At 36.4% G+C, this 20706-nt stretch overlaps 1 protein-coding gene across 4 annotated transcripts in view; it reads left to right on the top strand.

Moving 5' to 3' along the window:
* The window catches only part of nrg2a (neuregulin 2a), a 70802-nt gene that overhangs the window by 25938 nt on the left and 24158 nt on the right, over window positions 1-20706 (top strand). For 3 of the 4 annotated variants that reach the window (XM_067375949.1, XM_067375946.1, XM_067375948.1), the window contains exons 4-5: window positions 8350-8470; window positions 19893-19969. In XM_067375949.1, coding sequence (XP_067232050.1) covers window positions 8350-8470; window positions 19893-19969 — 198 coding nt within the window. Of the gene's footprint in view, window positions 1-8349; window positions 8471-19892; window positions 19970-20287; window positions 20347-20706 lie in introns of all 4 variants that reach the window. The other variant, XM_067375947.1, reaches the window with a different exon arrangement.

Raw genomic sequence — 20706 nt, 5'->3', positions numbered from 1 at the left:
TCCTTTCATTTTTACGACTTTCCTAGAACCCTTTGGAGAGTGCAGAAAGATAGACATGTTTATGAAGCCTTCCAGATGGCCCCGTTTTGCCCCCACCCAGGCCCTCTTTTCAGTTCCTTGGCCATGAAGGATTAATCAAACTCAGGGCTAAGCTTGCTGACCAAACCCTTGGGTTTTCAAGCAGGAGAAAGTGACTTCTCACGGGAGCTGTAGTGAAAGTTGCTTAGTGCGTGCCATTTAAGAACTTTAGCATGTCAGGGATAGAAATGTAACCTAGCAAGTTAACATGAGGCTTGCAAAATGACCTGGTGCTGTAGTTGAATGTAAAAAAAAAAAAGGGATGAGTGTGAGATTGGATAAACAGCAATTGTCAAGGACTGTAATGAAACTGACCTTGTTAGCTCAGAATGCTTTGTTGATCATTTAGCGTGAACTTTGGTGTGAACATGGCTAGCCTAAGTCTGGTTTAGCTTAGCAGCAATACTAACTGAGAATAGGAAACTGATTTATTTTCTACTCAGCAGCTCTTTTCTACTTATTTTCCAAAATGAAACGATTTATTCATAAAAAGTTTTAATAGCTGGACAAGTGTGTGCATTTGATTTATACTAAGTGGTCAAAGATTTGCTAGTTAGCATGCCATGCTAACAGATGACAAACTCTGTTTGTATCAAATCTTCACAGCCATTCAGAATTACATTTTACATTGTAAGGCTCTCAAAAAGTGTAAAATCATTTAATAAATGTATATAAATGTACATTTATTTAAAATGAAAAAAGATATATATATATTATGCTAAAATTATACATTTTAAATAAAATGTATATTTTTATAGTCACTAGTGCATTTGGCTGTTTACGTTAAGTCAGTGATGTCATGGGATCATTTCCATGCAGTTCCATAGTGCCTGGTCACATGACATTTCCAGTTCAAAAAGTTCTGTGGTCTTATGCTATAAATACTGTATAGCAGAATGAGATTAAATGCTAATGGAGAGTTTTCTCCAAATAATGTTCTTAAAGTGATAGTTCACCCAAAAATGGAAATTATCCCATGATTGATTGATATGACTATCTTCTTTCAGTTGAACACAATCTGAGATATATTTAAAAATTGTGAATGGTAGGCCGCGTTTTGAAATAAAAAATAATACATCCGTCCATTAAAAAAAAAAAAAAAAAGTAATCCATACGACTCCAGGGGTGTAATAAAGGCCTTCTGAAACTAAGTGATTAGTATTTGTAAGAAAAATATCCATATTTAAAACTTTATAAATTCAAATAACTAGCTTCCGGTGGAGAACCGTAAGCTAGTCGACTTGCGCATTCTGCGTATGGTCATCCACTGGAAGCTAGTTATTTGAATTTAAGTTTTAAATATGGATATTTTTCTTAAGCCGCGCACACACTTAATGATTGTAAGGCTGATTATGAATGTAAATTGATACTCGCTCAAACGCGTCCAGTCAGAGCCAGTTGCGTTCAGTCTGCGATTACAGTCGGTGTTCAAATTCCATGTGTGAGTATATAAATCTGCTTCAGTCGCAGGAAACAATCGCTGTGTGTTGAGCTCAGTCTTAGAATGTTTTAGCTAGTTGTTAAATGTGTGCCCGGCTTTACAAAACACATTGTTTCGCTTCAGAATTCCTTTTATTATCCCCTGGAGTTGTATGGATTACTTTTTTTATGGATGAATGCATTTTTTTTTACTTCAAAATGTGGCCCCCCATTCACAACCATTATAAACCTTGGAGTAGTTTTGAAATATACCTCTGATTGTGTTCCTATGCAAGAAGAATGTCATACACACCTAGGATGGCTTGAGGGTGAGTAAATCATGGGATAATTTTCATTTTTGGGTGAACTATCCCTTTAAACCACCTTCCCACCCAAATCCCCATCCATTCTCTCTCTCTCCCCCCTCCACCTCATCTCCCTGGCACATGCAGTCTCAGCAGGTATTTGTCAAGTTTTCCCAGATCTCCAGCAGACAGCTGATGGTTACCTCAGAAACAAGAGAGAATATTGTACAGGCGTGTAACTGTCAGAGCTCAATTACTGTTGGAGGGAGATTTTTGAAGTGTATCACTAGACCAGAGGCATAAACATGACAGACATCGGCAGAATTACCCCACAGGCTGCTGACACGCAAATCTTACTGCAGCTTTGGAAAAAACGTCATAGTGACATTCTTCTTTTTAATCTGACTGACAGAGAACACTTGGAAACTTTCAGTTTGGAAAAGTCCAAATTAGTGTACTGCATAAAACAAGGAGGAAATTTAAATGAATAGCATACTGCTGTCCAATTTTGAGAATGTTTTGCATGCGCCAGAATGCTTACTTGCTTTTGCATCATGCACAGCGAAATTCGTGAATTGAATATCGTTATAATATAGCCAGCTTCGCAGTGTTCACCCTCAAGGGGATAAACAGAGTTGACTGTAAAGAATACAAACATGCCCGTACCTAAAGCTCTGGGAGGGTGTGCAGATGTTTTAAAGGCAGAGGTGAATGTTCGAGCCTCTGGATGTGGTCTTTATGAGGCTCTGAGGGCAGGTCTCATAGGAACACTGACTTAATATCTATGGGCTCCATCTTTCCATCCAGGGAGGCTGAGTCTTGTTGAGTGTGCTGTGTCATTAGTCCTCTAGTGGGGTTAACAGGCACTGAGACGTGCTAAAACTCTCAGCGGGCATGGAGGGGCGGAACGGGGGTGGCAGGGAACGTGCGCCTCCCAGCAACCAGCTGGATCCCGGCCAGCCCGTATGCATGTTATTGAAAGGAGTGTTATTATAGTTACATGTTTCCTCTCTTCCTCTTGAATGCCACACAGCTGAGTGAACGTCCAAATATAAACATTTAAAAATGCTGTAAAATGAGTTTTCTTGGAGCCTCAGCGCTCAGATGTCTGGCCCTATTCAAAAGGTGGGGGGGGTCTTGACCCTTGACAAGTGGCATGTGTTTGGAGGCGGGGCTATTTGTTTGAGTGACCAATATTACAAACAGTCAATATTGTTATAGTTAATTTTGAAAAGCAAAAAGTAAAAAATAAATAAAAATATAAAATGAATGCATTTTTTTAAAAATCATGGGAGAGTATTGAATTTAATATTTTATAATAAAGACATCAGCATTTGAGAACGGTTACCATAAATAAAACTGTAAAATAAAACAAGTAAATAAACTTAAAGGTGCCGTCGAACGTTTTTTTACAAGTTGTAATATAAGTCCGAGGTGTCCCCTGAATGTGTCTGTGAAGTTTCAGCTCAAAATACCCCATAGATTATTTTTTTTTTAATTAATATTTTGAGGCATAATGAGAAATGCGCAGATTCAGGCTGCGGCCCCTTTAATTGCTCACGCTCTCCGCCCCCCCAGAACTCTCAACTCTATCACTGCATAAACAAAGTTCACACAGCTAATATAACCCTCAAAATGGATCATTACAAAGTGTTCGTCATGCAGCATGTCTAATTGCGTAAGTACAGTATTTATTTGTTTACATTTGGTTCTGAACGAGTTTGATAGTGCTTCATGGCTAAAGCTAACATTACACACTGTTGGAGAGATTTATAAAGAATGAAGTTGTGTTTATGAATTATACAGACTGCAAGTGTTTAAAAATGAAAATAGTGACGGCTCTTGTCTCCATGAATACAGTAAGAAACGATGGTAACTTTAACCACATTTAACAGTACATTAGCAACATGCTAACGAAACATTTAGAAAGACAATTCACAAATATCACTAAAAATATCATGTTATCATGGATCATGTCAGTAATTATTGCTCCATCTGCCATTTTTCACTATTGTTCTTGCTTGCTTACCTAGTCTGATGATTCAGCTGTGCACAGATCCAGACGTTAATACTGGCTGCCCTTGTCTAATGCATTGAACATGAGCTGACATATGCAAATATTGGGGGCGTACACCCCGACTGTCACGCAAGTCGGTGTTATGTTGAGATTCGCCTGTTCTTCAGAGGTCTTTTAAACAAATGAGATTTATATAAGGAGGAAACAATGGAGTTTGAGACTCACTGTATGTCTTTTCCATGTACTGAACTCTTGTTATTCAACTATGCCGACGTAAATTCAATTTTCAATTCGATGGCACCTTTAAAAATCAGACCTTCACTCAATTATGCAAGATAGTCACAACCAAATTTTACCAATGTTCCACACCACCTGCTGTATTTATTTCAACTAACTGGTACGAGATGTTCTGTAAGCGAGAACCACACAATTTATTTATTACTTGTACACAAATACACAACCTGACTAGACATGCAGTTTCATGAACATGAAAGAGAACAAGAAAGTTCAAAAACTCTCTGCCCCTGAAATCCAAACCACAGTGGTGCTCTGATTTCCCTTATGTGATTTGATGTGGTAACATTAGTACCTTTAGATCATGTTTGATATCAGGATGGGCCCCGTTACGCATAAAGTGCATTTCCACATCTGCTAACGTTTCTCTTTTCTTGGCCTGAATACAGCCGGGTGTTCCACATGTGTGTGTCGGGTTGCCGTGGTCCTACGATGAGGGAAGAAGAGGAACAGGATGGCACATTTTGTTCTGAGCTGAATTTCTGACCTATTTTGTCTGAACTGAGGCTTCACTGAGGACAATTTCCTTCAAATTTTCAGAAATATCTTTGAATTTGAAACAAGACAGTCTCCGAATTCAAGTAAAAAAAAAAATAAAAAAATATCCAAGTTTTTAGTCTTGAAATCTTACACTAAAAAAACTGCACAACTGTCAACATTGATAATAAGAATAATGTTTCTTGAGCAGCAATTCAGCATTAGAATGATTTATGAAGGATCATGTGACACTGAAAACTGGTTTAGTGATGCTGAAAATTATTTTTTACAAAACAATATTGAAATAGTAATAATATTCCACAATATTACTATTTTTACTGTATTTTTCATCAAATTTTTCTTACAAAAACACATCGCCTCGCTTCAGAAGACCTTTATTAATCCCCTGGAGCCGTATGGATTATATTTATGATGAATGGATGCTTTTATTTTTGGCTTCAAAACATGGTCCTATGGAAGAGGATTAGGGCCAAGCAATAATAAAAAAAATAAAATGATCTCGAGATTAAAGTTGTTAAATTTCGAGAAAAAGGTTGAGATAAAATGTTGAGAATAAACTTGTTAAATTACGAGAAAAAAAACTTGTTAAATTTCAAGAAAAAAGTCGAGATAAAATGTTGAGAATAAAGTCATTAAATTACGAGAAAAAAGTCTTAAATTACGAGAATAAACTCGTTAAATTACGAGAAAAAAACTTCTTAAATTTCGAGAAAAAAGTCGAGATAAAATGTTGTGAATAAAGTCATTAAATTACGAGAAAAAAGTTGTTAAATTTCGAGAATAAATTCGTTAAATTATGAGAAAAATATCGTTAAATTTCGAGAAAAAAGTCGAGATAAAATGTTGTAATTTATCTCGACTTTTTTCTCGAAATTTAACATTTTTCTCATAATTTAACGAATGTGTTCTCATAATTTAACGACTTTTTTCTCGTAACTTAAGGACTTTAGTCTCGAGATGGTTTTATTTTTTAATTATTGCTTGGCCCTAATCCTCTTCCATATGGTCCCCTGTTCACTACCATTATAAATCTTTGGAGAGCCAGGTTGAGTAAATCATGGGATAAATTTCATTTTTGGTTGAACTATCCCTTTAAACCTCAAAAAGGAAGTTTAGGGATTTTGAAAAATTTTAAACAAAACAAACACTGTGATAAAAAGGAATAGGAAATGTATATGTATCACTGCTTCTAGATCACTGATCAAATAATCAAAAATACATTTGTGATCATGTGAACTCATTTCTTGTTCTTGCTTCAATTGAAGCACAAAATTGGACATCTCAAATCATGCTGGAGTACATGGAAAGCCATGACTCATTCCAATAATGTTAGGTCCCACCCTCATGCTTAGCCAATTGATTCACCATACTGCCTGACATGTTCATGAGTCCATGTTTGTGTAATCTGCTAGAGGAATAAACGCTTGGTTGGAGGTCTGCAGCGGAGTGTCTCAAACATGAAACAAGTCTTGAGTTCAGCAAATATGCCTGGTTGTTTTCAACCTTAGATTGATGTACCACATGTTGTCAGTTACCTCAGACCATCATTTCATCTTGTCCCTCAGTGTGTGTAAATGAATACACATTTACAATAAAATATACCTGTAATGGAAATAAGCAGTGAATGCCACACATGCAAGTCTATAGTATGTGGAAAAATCTCTCAATGGCTCAGTGATGTAACTCTCATTTTTGTCTGGATCTGTTTATTGAAAAATACCATTAAAATTGCAATTCACATATATTTATGTATTTTTATTTTTGGGAGCATAAAGGTACCTTTATTTTCTCAAATGATATACATCCAAAGTATGTAAGCTACTACAACTACATCTATTTTATTGAATCCAAAAGGTTTTAATTATATTTTGCTACATATAAAGGTATTTTAAAGATTTTGAAATGTCAATTTGGTTTAACCGTCCAAAGACCAATACAGCAACTTCATTTTGTGAACAAAATATCTTAAAATGTAATATATGTGTATATTTTTTATTCTAGCATGATTTTATAACATCATATATCAACATAGTGCAAAATGGTATTACAATTATGTGTAGGATAATTGTTTTAAGAAAGAATGTCCGAAAAAATTAATTTCATTGATGTCATTTGGAGTAACCAATATAAAGGGACCATATTAGATCAAATCGTGTGGTCAGTATCATGTGATAGGATGTGACTTCATTCAGACACCTGCAAAGGACCACATGGTCATGAAGCAAAGTAACTAACTCTCTTATCTATTTGAAAAATTCATGTTTTCAATTGCTCATACGCATCCTGAAACATCAGGTCATTTGGTACAACCGCTATAAAACATGGAAAATGTTGTAATATTTTAAAAACTTGTACTAAATATAAAATGTTTGATTGTCCTTTTGCATGATATCAGTCTGTAAGCATTGTTTGAAAATATCATAATTCGGTATAACCAAAAGTGTCATTCGGTAAAACTGAAATTTTGTTAAACCGAATGATTTTTTGGTGACAAATCTTGTCCATCTTGTAAAAAAAATGACAAAAGTAGTGTTAATTGTTTATAAAAACCACATAATTTCATTGTTAACACTTAATAATGTTACATTATTAAGTGTTAAATCTAAATTAGATAAATCTAAATTAAATGTATTCATAAATGTACCTTTTTGACCCTTTGTTCCTTGCAAAAGCTACCTTTGCATGGGCGTCAAAGCAGAGAGATGCTTTTTAGCTCCCAAATGGTGTAGTAACATTATCTACCAGCAGGGGCTAAATGAGTCACACTAACCAGTTAAACTAACAACATTAGTTTGGATATCACAATATTTCTTTAATTACATAAATAACAGTGGGCTTGATGTGGTGAAGTGATGCCATAAAACCTGCTGGGAGAGAGTCATTTTTCTTTTTCGTTGTGATTAGCAATATTAAATAAGCATGTTCCTTCAAAACATTTGCTTTGAACACTGTTTCAGCTTGACAAAGATGCTCCACTGTGCTGTATTAAACAAAAACCATTGCGTGTTTGAAAAATCATCAATAGGATGGTGATGACATGAGTGTTTGTAGGCATGTTCAGTTTAACAGCAGTGAGAAACGGCATAGGTATGCGTATAATGTGGCTGCGGGAAGCAGTTTGCCCTGTCACTCTTCACGTTTCTGCTTTTGATTACAAATTCAATAAACATGTTCTTGCATCCCAATGTACACTGGTACCGAAGGTCAACAAACTGCTGTCAAATTGGCCATAATGTGATTTAACCACATACAATTTTCTCCAGGCCTCTCAGTTTTTTCTTACTCATGAGGTGCAGTTTTCCCAAAACATGTTGAATGTTGCTTCGATAATATGGCGGGATTACAGATCCATTCCAGACCTGTGAATCAGCCGGAGCAGGTGGCGGTGGGGGTTGAGACGGGGGGTTCCAGCGCTTACTGAAATACTTATCTTTGCCTATCGAACGTCTCGAACCCAGCTGAGCAGCAAAGATGTACAGAGTGATTTGCGATGGAAAGCAAAGAGTCATTGTTCTAGTGAATGACTGTTATTGTAGGGAATGAGATGTAAACTGAAATGTGATAAATGATCAGTAACATGTAATGAATGTTATCTGAGAAGATGGCCTGTGTGTTTTTGGTTCTTACACAATCACGGTTGTTCCCTTTATTGTTTACTAAGCTCTGTCTTTTTTTTTTTTTTTTTGGGTGGCATGCCTTATTGATGTCTTAAGATGTTTGTGTCTTTGTTTCCTGCAGTAACCACAACGTTATCTCCGGGTTCGGGCCACGCCAGAAAATGCAACGACACAGAGAAGGCATACTGCGTGAATGGCGGTGACTGTTACTACATACATGGTATAAATCAGTTTTCCTGCAAGTGAGTTTCTCTCCTGTTCCTTTTCTTTCATGTCAGTCTGTTTATACTCCTGGTGGATTCAAATCAAATCAAAGGGTTTCCACATATGGTATATTTGCTCTTAATGTATATGGGTGCTTCTTAAACTATGGGCACTTTAGGTCCTGTGAACATAAAAGCAAAACAAACACTATTCATCTGGGATTGTCTATTGTTTTGTTTTTTGTTTTGTTTTGTTTTGTTTTGTTTTGTTTTGTTTTGTTTTGTTTTGTTTTGTTTTGTTTTGTTTTGTTTTGTTTTGTTTTGTTTTGTTTTGTTTTGTTTTGTTTTGTTTTGTTTTGTTTTGTTTTGTTTTGACCAACAAATGCCATTTCCACCATTGTGTTTGATAAATTTTGTGGTGGATTTATTTATATATATATATATATATATATATATATATGTATATGTATATGTATATGTATATATATATATATATATATATATATATATATATATATATATATATATATATATATATATATATATATACATATATATATATATATACATATATAAAATATATATATATATATATATATACATATTTATATATATATTTATTATATTATATAAAAAATATATATATATATATTTTATATATATATTTTATATATATATACATATATAAAATATATATATATATATATGTATATATATATATTTTATATATATATATATATATATATATATATATATATATATATATATATATATATATATATATATATATATATATATATATATATATATATATATATATATATATATATATATATATATATATATACATATATAAAATGGCCGACTTTATCTAGCTAATTTCCAAATTAGCATTTTATGGATCCTAAATAAAGTAAATAAAATAATATAAAATAGTTTTACATTTTGTAATACTTCTTGGATGTGACAAAATAATAATTCCATACTTCTTTCCTACATAATTTAATACAATTACAGCATGAAAATGATACATAATAAAAAAATATTCCATTCATAACCAGTATTGTTGGTTGTGATGGAGATGACACCACAACAGAGAGACACAATTTTTAACAAAAGAAAAAAAAAAAAAAATGTTCTTCATAATTTTACCTTTTATTTAAATTTCTTCTTTTTTATGCTTTAATATTTTTTTATGGTAGATATTTTACGTTGGCTTTTCGTTTTTAAGATTGAAAATAATTGGTTATTTTTAATAAAAATCAACCCACTGGGAATAATTGAAGAAACACCCATACATTCAATGATGTTCTACTATAATTTGCCTTCTTTCTGTTCTTCATAATGTTTCTTCATAACTGAGAGATTAAGAACAGCACGCTAAGTGAAGTAAGAATCCCTAGTTCTTGGAGTTCCTTGTCTTTTTCCAACAATGGCCAAATGGGATCCATCAAGTCACCCATCCTTTTCTCCTTAAACTCGCTCTCATTCTCTCCATCTGTCGCATCTGTCTTCGGTCATGTCCCTCTTGTGTCGGGGTACAGTGGGTTGACTCACTGGTGCAGATGTTGATGAGTGCGATATGACTGTGATGTGCTTGGGAAATTGAAAAAAAAAAACAAACAAAAAAAACAGGCCTCTTGTCCTGCTCCGGTGGCCCATGTTTAGCGTGCTGGAGCGATGTGCATCAAACCATTGTGAAATGCCATGTCATGCTGGTTTAGTGCTGGAACAAATATTTACGAGAGCCAGAGGCCTCCCACAAGGTAAATAAGTCCGTTTGCTTACATTTCAATCACAGGGGAAAAGGACACTGATTTACACAGACGCTTTTAAATCAGGGATGCTCAGGACGTCTTGTTATGGGTCGAAAAAAATATTTTCACCCGCATTATCAAAACAAGACCAGGGCGATTAAGTAGCTGTGAAGGGCAAGATAACAAACAAGGAAACATATGGAAACGAGTTTGTGTGTAATATGGAGCTATTTATGTGACCAGGTCTTATAGCAGCGAAAACGTAAGGTGCTGTTTCTCTTTTACTACTTCTTCTTTTAAATCAATTTCAGACCGCATGTTGCGCCATGTTATGAGTGCACCTGCTGCTATTTGCAGCCCAGATGCACGTCATGCTTCCCTGGAATACTGCTTGGCAAGTAAACGGCCAGGACATGGCTGCAACAGCCATTCAATAAGTTGTGTACAAACTGGAAGGAGCAATAACTCAATTGCTGCAGCTAATTCACTCACGGGTAAGGCACAGGTCCAGAAAAGTCGGATAATGCAGTCAAGGCCCGCTGGGAATTGTTGCCCCAAAGCTATCTCATTCAATATAGGCCAGGCTTCCATAGGAATTACTCACCGGCTGAACAAGTCTAGCCCATACAAGCTACCTCATATTTATGCCTGCCTCTTTTTCTTTGAATACAAAGTTCCATACACACATATGGAGTGAAAGAAGAAGTAATAAATGACCCAGGCCAAAATTATTTTCTTGCTGGGATGATGTGGGGGTGGGGGGGGGGAGTATTTCACGGCCTGCCAAGTTACGGCAGCTCCACATCGACATCCCTGTCATGTTTACATAAGACTGGGACAGATGACAGAACTGAGGAGGAGAGAGAAATGCCAGAGGAGATTCATGGCCTGCCGCTGAGGGGGCCCCAGACTGCGGTACCAGTAGTATTCGGCTCTGCTTTTTCACGGCCCCTGACACCTTCTTGTGCTGAGCATCAAGTTCTGATCTTAAGACTGTAGGTTACTGAGTTTGTTTTTAGTGGCCATCTTTAACTATATTATTTACTTCTCATGAATACAGTACACATTGGTGTCTAATGACAATTATGTAAAGCGTTTTTTTTTTTTTTTTTTTTCATGAGAGCTGTTATATGTAATACAAGCTAATATCTATTATTAACCTAGAACCAGTGTTGAAGAAAGTTATTTTTAAAAGTAATGTGTTAAAATATTGCTGTACTCTCTAAAAAAGTAACTAATTGCGTTACTTAGTTACTTTTTATTGAAAGTAATGCATTACGTTATTTTTGCATTAGTATTTGTCATCTGGGCTGGGCTTTTTGTTTGTTTGTTTTTATACCAACCAAAAAGCTTCTATTTTTGGCAAATATAAAGGCCTTTTCACACCTAAAGTGAAATGAATAAGCGTCAGGAAATGTAAATTCATGCCTGTACAGTAGAGGGCGCAGCTCAAACAAACAAGCCTTTCAGCTGTGCTGCCATTCTGGATCGCAGAAGAAAAGGATGCAGGAGAAGTAGTAAATGAGTAAATGTATGCTCACATTTAGTCTAGAATTAGCATCATATTTACACAGCGCAAAAACACCTCTGCACTTACTCCCGATTTCTCTCAACATGGGGACAGGAGAGATGTCAGCATTGTCAGAAACTTGCATTACTTTATTTTAAAAAGTAACTCCGATATTTTGTTGTAAATATAAAAGTAGTGCATTACTTTACTGGTTACTTAAAAAGTAATCTGATTATGTAACTTGCGTTACATAATACATTCACACGTTCACACTGTCAGTTTTTGGGATTGTCAACCGCGTCTAGAAATGTCCCGTTCTCACATCAAAACTGAAAAGTCTTATCACTTACACAGTTCATACCTCCGTCGCTCTAACCGAAAACGACACATGAAAACCTGCAACACATGGTGCAGAGCGTCTCTTTCGCACTGTATGAAGCAACAGACAACCAAATCCAGTGCGGTTCCATTCACACGGCGCGGGTTTTCCGAGAACAACCGAATCCAGTGCGGTTCCGTTCACACGGCGCAGGTTTTCTGAGAACAACCGAATCCAGTGCGGTTCCGTTCACATGACGCGGGTTTTCCGAGAACAACCGAATCCAGTGTGGTTCCGTTCACACGCCATGGGTTTCCCGAGAACATCCGAATCCAGTGCGGTTCCGTTCACACGACACGGGTTTTCCGAGAACAACCGAATCCAGTGCGGTTCCGTTCACACGGCGCAGGTTTTCCGAGAACAACCAAATCCAGTGCGGTTCCGTTCACATGGCGAGGGTTTTCCGAGAACAACCGAATCCAGTGCAGTTCCGTTCACACAGCACGGGTTTTCCGAGAACAACTGAATCCAGTGCGTTCCGTTCACACCACGCGGGTTTTCTGAGAACAACCGAATCCAGTGCGGTTCCGTTCACACGGCATGGGTTTTCCGAGAACAACCGAATCCAGTGCGGTTCCGTTCACACGGCGCAGGTTTTCTGAGAACAACCGAATCCAGTGCGGTTCCGTTCACACGGCGCAGGTTTTCTGAGAACAACCGAATCCAGTGCGGTTCCGTTCACACGCCATGGGTTTCCCGAGAACATCCGAATCCAGTGCGGTTCCGTTCACACGACACGGGTTTTCCGAGAACAACCGAATCCAGTGCGGTTCCGTTCACACGGCGCAGGTTTTCCGAGAACAACCGAATCCAGTGCGGTTCCGTTCACATGGCGAGGGTTTTCCGAGAACAACCGAATCCAGTGCAGTTCCGTTCACACAGCACGGGTTTTCCGAGAACAACTGAATCCAGTGCGTTCCGTTCACACCACGCGGGTTTTCTGAGAACAACCGAATCCAGTGCAGTTCCGTTCACACGGCATGGGTTTTCCGAGAACAACGGAATCCAGTGCGGTTTCGTTCACATGGCGAGGGTTTTCCGAGAACAACCGAATCCAGTGCGGTTACTTGCACACGGCGAGGGTTTTCCGAGAACAACCGAATCCAGTGCGGTTATGTTCACATGGCGAGTGTTTTCCAAGAATGTGGGTGTTCTTAACTATTTGGACATTACTTATCTACAGCACAGTGATAAAACAAGTAAATAATCTGATTATATTCTGAAGTTTATTACTAATTACTATTAAGTGCATTTGGTCCAAACTAGCTCGCCTGTTCTGTGACAGCTTAATTTAGTCTAAATTTGCCCCGTTCTACTATAGATTTTATATATTTCATTTCTGTACAGTAGTACGTTTAGTATTTATAGCAGCATTAAAGAGCCAGTAGAACAGAATTTCGCTCATATTTCGCTCTACTACTACCTACTACTAAAAGGTGTTTAACTTGTATTTAACCTTTATTGCTAGAAAAATACAAAATCAGGGTTTTAAACTGTATTTTTCATATGCCAAATTTTGCTCATCGATAAAACCTCGTATAAAATGAACCTCTAATGTAATATTTAGTTTGACCTCCTGAGGTTGACGATCAACAAGTTAAGTGCGTCCTTTCACAGACCATTTGTTGAAAAAAAGGCAAACTTCATTTTTTAAGAGCTTCAGGCACTTTTGTGTACTCTGTTCGTGGAAAGCGCCATTAAACTTTCCAAATATTAGTGCATGAAAACAGCTGCTTCGAAAGAGTTTTTTCAGCAGTACTTTACTTCAGACCAGATGCATCCTTCATTATGTAACACAATGAAGATCAAGAGATCAGGCTTTATTTTCATGAGAATGTCGTTTAGGTATGACGTGTGTGCTGGATAAATTCTACATTATTTGATTCATTCTGACAAAATCGCCGGCAGGATAGAAATGATGCAAAGCCTTCTGGGTCAGAACGGGCTCTTTCAGGCGGTGCTGGTCCTCTCATTTTACAGAGTTACAGTGACCTGAACGAGTGCAACAGGTTGCAGAAGAAAGACCCTTTTTGCTCTCTCAGAGTTTTAGTACAAAGCCCTTCACATGACTTATGGCAGCTTTACCAAGTGAAAAATCAGCTACAGCCTTACAGTAAAGCACTAATGAAATATTTGACTGAATAGTTAGCTAAAGAAAATTTGCCAGTGGTGCTGGTGAGAGACTGATGTGTATTTAAAACAGGATAAGATGATGTTATAACTAGCAGACTGAGGGAACTATTTTTAGGCCTCAGGGGTATTTTTCTTCCTTTTTTCCCACAGTGCTTTCTGTATTGCAATGTAAATGTGAATGGGTTGTCACTAAATTAGGGTGTTCACACTTGTCAGGTTTGATTAAAATGAATTGCTCTGTTAGTGCAGTTTTGATGTACCATCCAAACTTTTCAGAATGAAAAGGTGAAAAACAGGACGTGATATCACGAGATGTTCAAGCATACCTGTTTTTTATCGTTGAAGGAGTTGCGTTGCTAACTAAAATTGGTCATAAAAGCCTTTTTTCTTTTTATCTTTAGGTTTGGTCTTAAAAATTACAGTGTGAATGCTAAGCAAACCAGGACTAAATGTGTTATTTTCTTTTCTTCTCAAAAGAACCAAACTAGAGCTCTTTCTGCCTGATCTGTTTCTTAAAAGTTGCGTTCATTGCTCTAATTTAGATCTTACCCCATTAACTATATTTTTCAATGTTTTTGACAAAACATTTTTATGTGTGAAACATTTTTTCATTTTTTCAAAAAACATTTTTTCAAAAAACAGTTTTTCTAGTGCTTGAACATCCTTAAAATGAGATTAATGTACTTGAGAAGCAAAATTGTTTTAAATCGCCATATCTACAGTACTTAAAGTACCAAGGCTGCAATTATTTAATCAAAAATACAGTAATTAAAACAGTAATTTTGAGAAATATTATTATAAATTAAAAGAACCAGAATATATTTTAAAATGTAAATTATTCCTGTGATGTCAAAACTGAATTTTCAGCATCTTTACTCCAGTCTTCAGTGTCACATGATCCTTTAGAAATCCTTCCAATATGATCATTTGTTACTCAGGTAACATTCATTATTATTATCAATGTTGAAAAAAAGTTGTGCTGCTTAACATTGTATGTGTAATCAAATAATATATCATGAATTATGCTTATTTTTCTTGCATTTTTCTTGTTTTACATACATACCTCAACCCCAAAACAAGAACTGTGTGCATGGTGTTAACTTAATTCAATATACTATCTTACACAATATTTCTTCTCAAGTAAATTCATCTTTATAGAATTTTACTTAAAAAAACACTAATAATGACAATACATTCTGTCTTTTAAATATAAATTATGTAATAACTAGTCAGCACTATGAGCCTCTTTGCCTTGTTGAAGCTTCCCAGTGTGGTAATGGTTCGGCTTCAGTACATGTGCTGCGTTGTGCGATATATATATATATATATATATATATATATATATATATATATATATATATATAGATAGATAGATAGATAGATAGATAGATAGATAGATAGATAGATAGATAGATAGATAGATAGATAGATAGATAGATAGATAGATAGATAGATAGATAGATAGATAGATAGATAGATAGATAGATAGATAGATAAAATATACGATTCGGCCACCTGGAACTGGATTCTTGGAACTGGTATCTGTGTTCCTGACATCTAGGCTTGTTTGTAATATCATGATGTTTATCTTCTTCAGGTTTACTTCTACATCCCGGTTCTGGCAACAAAAAAAATCACTCTTTCTATTTCTCTCTCACCGCCTTTGTAGATTTTCATTAAACAGAGTCTATCGGCTCCCGCTGCCAGTGAGAGAGCGAATGAAAAATGCATGTCCAAAACTGAAGAGGGGCACTCGGGGGGTTGAGGTGGGGGTTAAGTAGAGGAAAAGACTAGAAGAAAAGAGAATGATGTAACGATCTACAAGGAATAAAGTGTCAGGGAGAACAGAGAAAGTTTGAAAACACCTACTTATTTTTTATTATCTTTATTTTATTAATATTTTTATCACTATTCTACACATTTTAGAACAGTAGTAAATCTATTATCAATAATAAATAAATATAGTATTATAATAATTGACTTATTATGCCCCTTTTCACAAGATGTAATATAAGTCTCTGGTGTCCCCAGAATGTGTCTGTGAAGTTTCAGCTCAAAATACCCCACAGATAATTTTTAATAGCTTGTCAAATCTACTTATTTGGGTGTGAGCAAAAACACGCTGTTTTTGTGTGTGTCCCTTTAAATGTAAATGAGCTGCTGCTTCCAACCCGCTTTCCAGAAGAGAGCAGAGCTTATACAGCTAGCGCTTCAGCTGCTCAACAACAACAAAGCTGGAGAATCCCACGCAGCTAAAATGACGATTGTCAGTAACTGTATTCAGCCTTACATTGTTCAAACCGGAGTTGGACACTGAAGTTACAATTTTTAGAAGGCAACTGGACGTTTCTGAATGGTTAGTGGATAAATTTATGTAGTTGCTGTGGAGTTTATTCGGCATAAAATGACTGCATGATAACAAGACTTTATTACAACAACTCTTCCGCTCTCTAAAACAGCCCAATGTGGCCTTGTCCCCTTTGTTGCATGTTCCCGGGGGCAGCGTGTATGTACATTTTGGGGTTTGTGATTTCACCAACCCGGGAAGAAGCTCATTGCTTAAACACTAACTAAAGTTAAAAAAAGTGAAATCATAATCAAGGACCCCTTTAAAGTCAATGTATCCTGCAATGCTTTTCAAATATTTAAATATATGTGCATGTGTGTTTATTAGTAATAATGATAAATATAAATAATAAGGCATCCTGGGATGCTTTTTAAATGTTTAAAAAATAGTTTTTGTAAGAAAGTTTAGCCACTAATTTATTTCCATTTTTTTATTGTAAAACATTTTGTTTTGTAAAGAAATATGGAAGCATGATCATGTCAAATGTTCAAAGTTTTGACTTTGTATATCAAATCTGTATATCGATATCACCACATTATCAAGGTAAAGACACAAGGACAAGTCTGAGTCTGTGTGCTTTAGGCAAATGAACATAGACAGACATAATAGGATCTGTTCTTAATTTGGAGAAAGGAATGAATGAAGTTAAGGAGTTAAAATCCCAGAGGTACTCTCCTGACTGAGAGACACACGTGTGCACACACGACGGTCCGTCCCTCTGGCACTCTCCAGCAGGATAACATTGTTTCCATGACCTTTGACCCCTACAGCGGCGTACATTACTTAAAGCATGTCGACGCTCCGGTACAAGGGCACATACCCCAGCTTCTCTCCCTCCTGTGTTCCCCTAAAGACTACAACAGACTGTGGTCTCTCACCATCTCGCTGTTATTCCCAGGGTCTCCGTAGTTAAAACTGCAGTGTTTTACCGCATGCCAGGCGGTGACATGGTTCTGTAGCAGCACAGTGAGGAGGTTACAACCTGAACCTTGGCTCATTTTACACTCTATAAACTCACCAACGTCTTCGTGTGTGTGCTGCATGTATTGCATCATGCGTAATGCCTCACATACGACTTCAAAAGGGCTTTTTTAACTTTTACAGGGGCTTTGTGCATAGATCTCACTAAATGTTGTTAGATTTAAGCTGAAAGCAAGATAAAACTATTTGTCAGCAGGGTAAGAAGTCATGTTCTGTGAAAACAAAGTTTTAATGCTTCCCAAGTAAATGGACTTATTGGACAGCCACGCATTCACTCCTGCCTCAGGCGGTCCAGCTTGGGATGTGCAGGGGGACGGCATTCATCAGAAGATAATACTCGCTCACGGTTTCTGTTTGTCTTGAAAATTGAAGGTGGCCATTCATCAGTGATCGCTGACTAGAGCACTTACCGAGTTAGAGGAATTAACACTGTGAAAACATTACCCCCATATCGCTCATTGCGCACTGATGAGGCATAATCTGTTTACTGGAATAACATGAATAAGCATAATTGGCCAATCAAATCCATGAATGAGAGCCATGTCATAATCAGGCGACCATATTAGAGACGTGCTGCTTCTAGACTCAGATACAGCTTCGGCTGTCGGTGCTTGCAGAAAATATAGTTGGTTCATGGTTCATCCAGGCTTTAGTCTGGATTGCAAAATAAGTTTCAGTCAGTTTTATTTCTTGTTTTCCAGACAAGATCAATTTACTTGAGAAGCAAAATATATGTTGTATTTCTAACAAAATTGGGAAATATGTTTGTTTGACTAGCTTTCAAAGAATATATCTTGAATTAAACCTAGTTTTAAAAAAAGTAAATTACCTGGTTGCCTTAACATTTTGAGTTCACTGAAATTAAAAATTTGAGTTAATACAATGAAGGCAATTGATTTAATTAACAGAAACTCAAAATATTATGTTATCTGAACCACGTTTATTTGACAAAAGTTGATTTGACAAAAGAAAAAATGTTGTGATAATAAAGATTAAAACAACTTGCTAATGTGGTTAGAAAAATAAACTCAAGATATACAGTTACTTTACTTTAAAAAACGAAAGAAATTAAAAGTGCTCTATGTAAGAATGACAGCTAGTGGTTGAAATGGATACTGCAGTCCAAATTCAAAATATTGTTTGCCCCGCCCCCTCCTCCTCAGACTTGACACTCTCGCGGGTTGCCAGTTTGAAGACACGCAACAGGAGCAAGCTCAATTGACATTGGATGGCGAGGAGGCTTACACACTGTAAGATAATTAGTTGATTTATTGATTTATGATGAGTTGATATCGCGTTTTAATATGCTCCTGTTAATGAGATTTTTAGATGGATGCTGAGGCTTTTTAGGTCGGGTAGAATCTGTGATCTTTGACCCAGTTTGTTCGCTGCAATTCACTGCATGTAACTAACTGGCAACCTGGGGTGGCGAAATACCATTGGGTAAACTGGCAATGGTTGTAACAATGGTTTTCAGAAAAACAAATATGTGAACTGAGCATGTTTAATAAATATCTGCAAACATATTATGGCATTTTTATGCTTTAGTACAGTCAAAAACTTACATAGAGCACCTTTAATACTTTTATTCAGCAAGGATGCATTTAATTGATTAAAAGTGTCAGTGAAGACTTCATTACAAAAATACTCTATTTTAAATAAATGTTGTTCTTTTGAACTTTCTATTAAAAAGAAAAATGTATCATGGTTTCCAAAGAAATATTAAGCGGCTGTTTTTGAAATAGATAATATTAAGATATTTCTTGAGCTTCCAGTCAGCATATTAGAATGATTTCTGAAGGATCATGTGATACTGAAGACTGGAATAATTTTATGACTGAAGACTTGTAATAAAATGTCACCTGTTTTTATAACTGTATTTTTCATTAAATAAATGTAGCCTTAATTGGTGAGAATAAGAGACTTCTTTCAAAAACATTAAACAGCAAACTACGGTCATGTAAATTCATGGTATTCTCTGAGAATTTTTTTTTTTTTTAATATTAGACACTAACATGATCTTGTTTTGATTGATAGTTGATTCTCAAGCCATCATTTGTTCATGAAGAGCACTTTCTGAATTATTTTTGTCTTGTTTTCTAAATAGCTGCCCTTCAAATGATTGTGTGGACGTGTTTCTGACATTTCTGTGCATAATATCTTCTGTGTATGATGTGTGTGTGTGTGTGTGTGTGTGTGTGTGTGTGTGTGTGTGTGTGTGTGTGTGTGTGTGTGTGTGTGTGTGTGTGTGTGTGTGTGTGTGTGTGTGTGTGTGTGTGTGTGTGTGTGTGTGTGTGTGTGTGTGTGCGTGTATTTGGTGTATATCTTTGTTTCATCACCTCTCCTTCCCCCAGATGTCCGGATGGATACTTCGGCCAGCGGTGCTTGCAGACAGAGCCCAAGCGGTTATACATGCCCAAACCTAATAAAAGTATGTTGACTTGAGATGCACAGCAGCAAACAGAGGACCGGCTGTCACTGAATTACCACTGTTGTCTCTCCTTTACCTCCTTCCGCATCCCAAGGCTTGCTGGCTTAAGTCTGTCCTGAAATAGACACAGTGGTGCCTCAGTGGGATCCTCTGCTTCTGCTGTACATAATTATGCTGTTGTCCTAATGTTCTCTCTGCTTTCTTTTCCCCCCTCTCTCTCTCTCTCTCTCTCTTGCTTTCACTCTCTCTTTCTCTTGCATTTTTTCTCTCTGCTCGACACTCTCTCCCTCTCTCTATGGTTTTGTCTCTTTCCATCAGGTGTCCAAATGACTTTACTGGTGATCGCTGTCAAACCTACGTTATGGCCAGTTTCTACCGTATGTCCATTTCTTCTTCTGTCTGTCTGTCAGTCTGGTTTGCATGCTGAAACTGGAGATGTGGAATGTGGTTCTGTAATGGTTATTAATCTACTTCCTGTTTTAACAAATGCATTTTTTTTTAACAAATACTGAATTTTATTTGGTCCATTGTGTCATTCACCCCTGCGTCATCATTACATTATCTCTTAACATGATCAATGATGCATGTTTGATTGCATGTTCTTTATTAAATTGAAAAGTAACTTATTCATAATCATAATGGCAATAAAACACCCCAAATATGCTGCATCATTCCTTAACATATACAACAGAAATATAGTTACTGTCAATTTACTAACCATAAACACATGCTATATA

The sequence above is a fragment of the Chanodichthys erythropterus genome, chromosome 22 (genome assembly GCF_024489055.1).
Source record: "Chanodichthys erythropterus isolate Z2021 chromosome 22, ASM2448905v1, whole genome shotgun sequence".
NCBI lineage: Eukaryota > Metazoa > Chordata > Actinopteri > Cypriniformes > Xenocyprididae > Chanodichthys > Chanodichthys erythropterus.
Note: the sequence above shows the minus strand (reverse complement) of the source record. Positions and strands in the feature narration are given on the sequence as shown.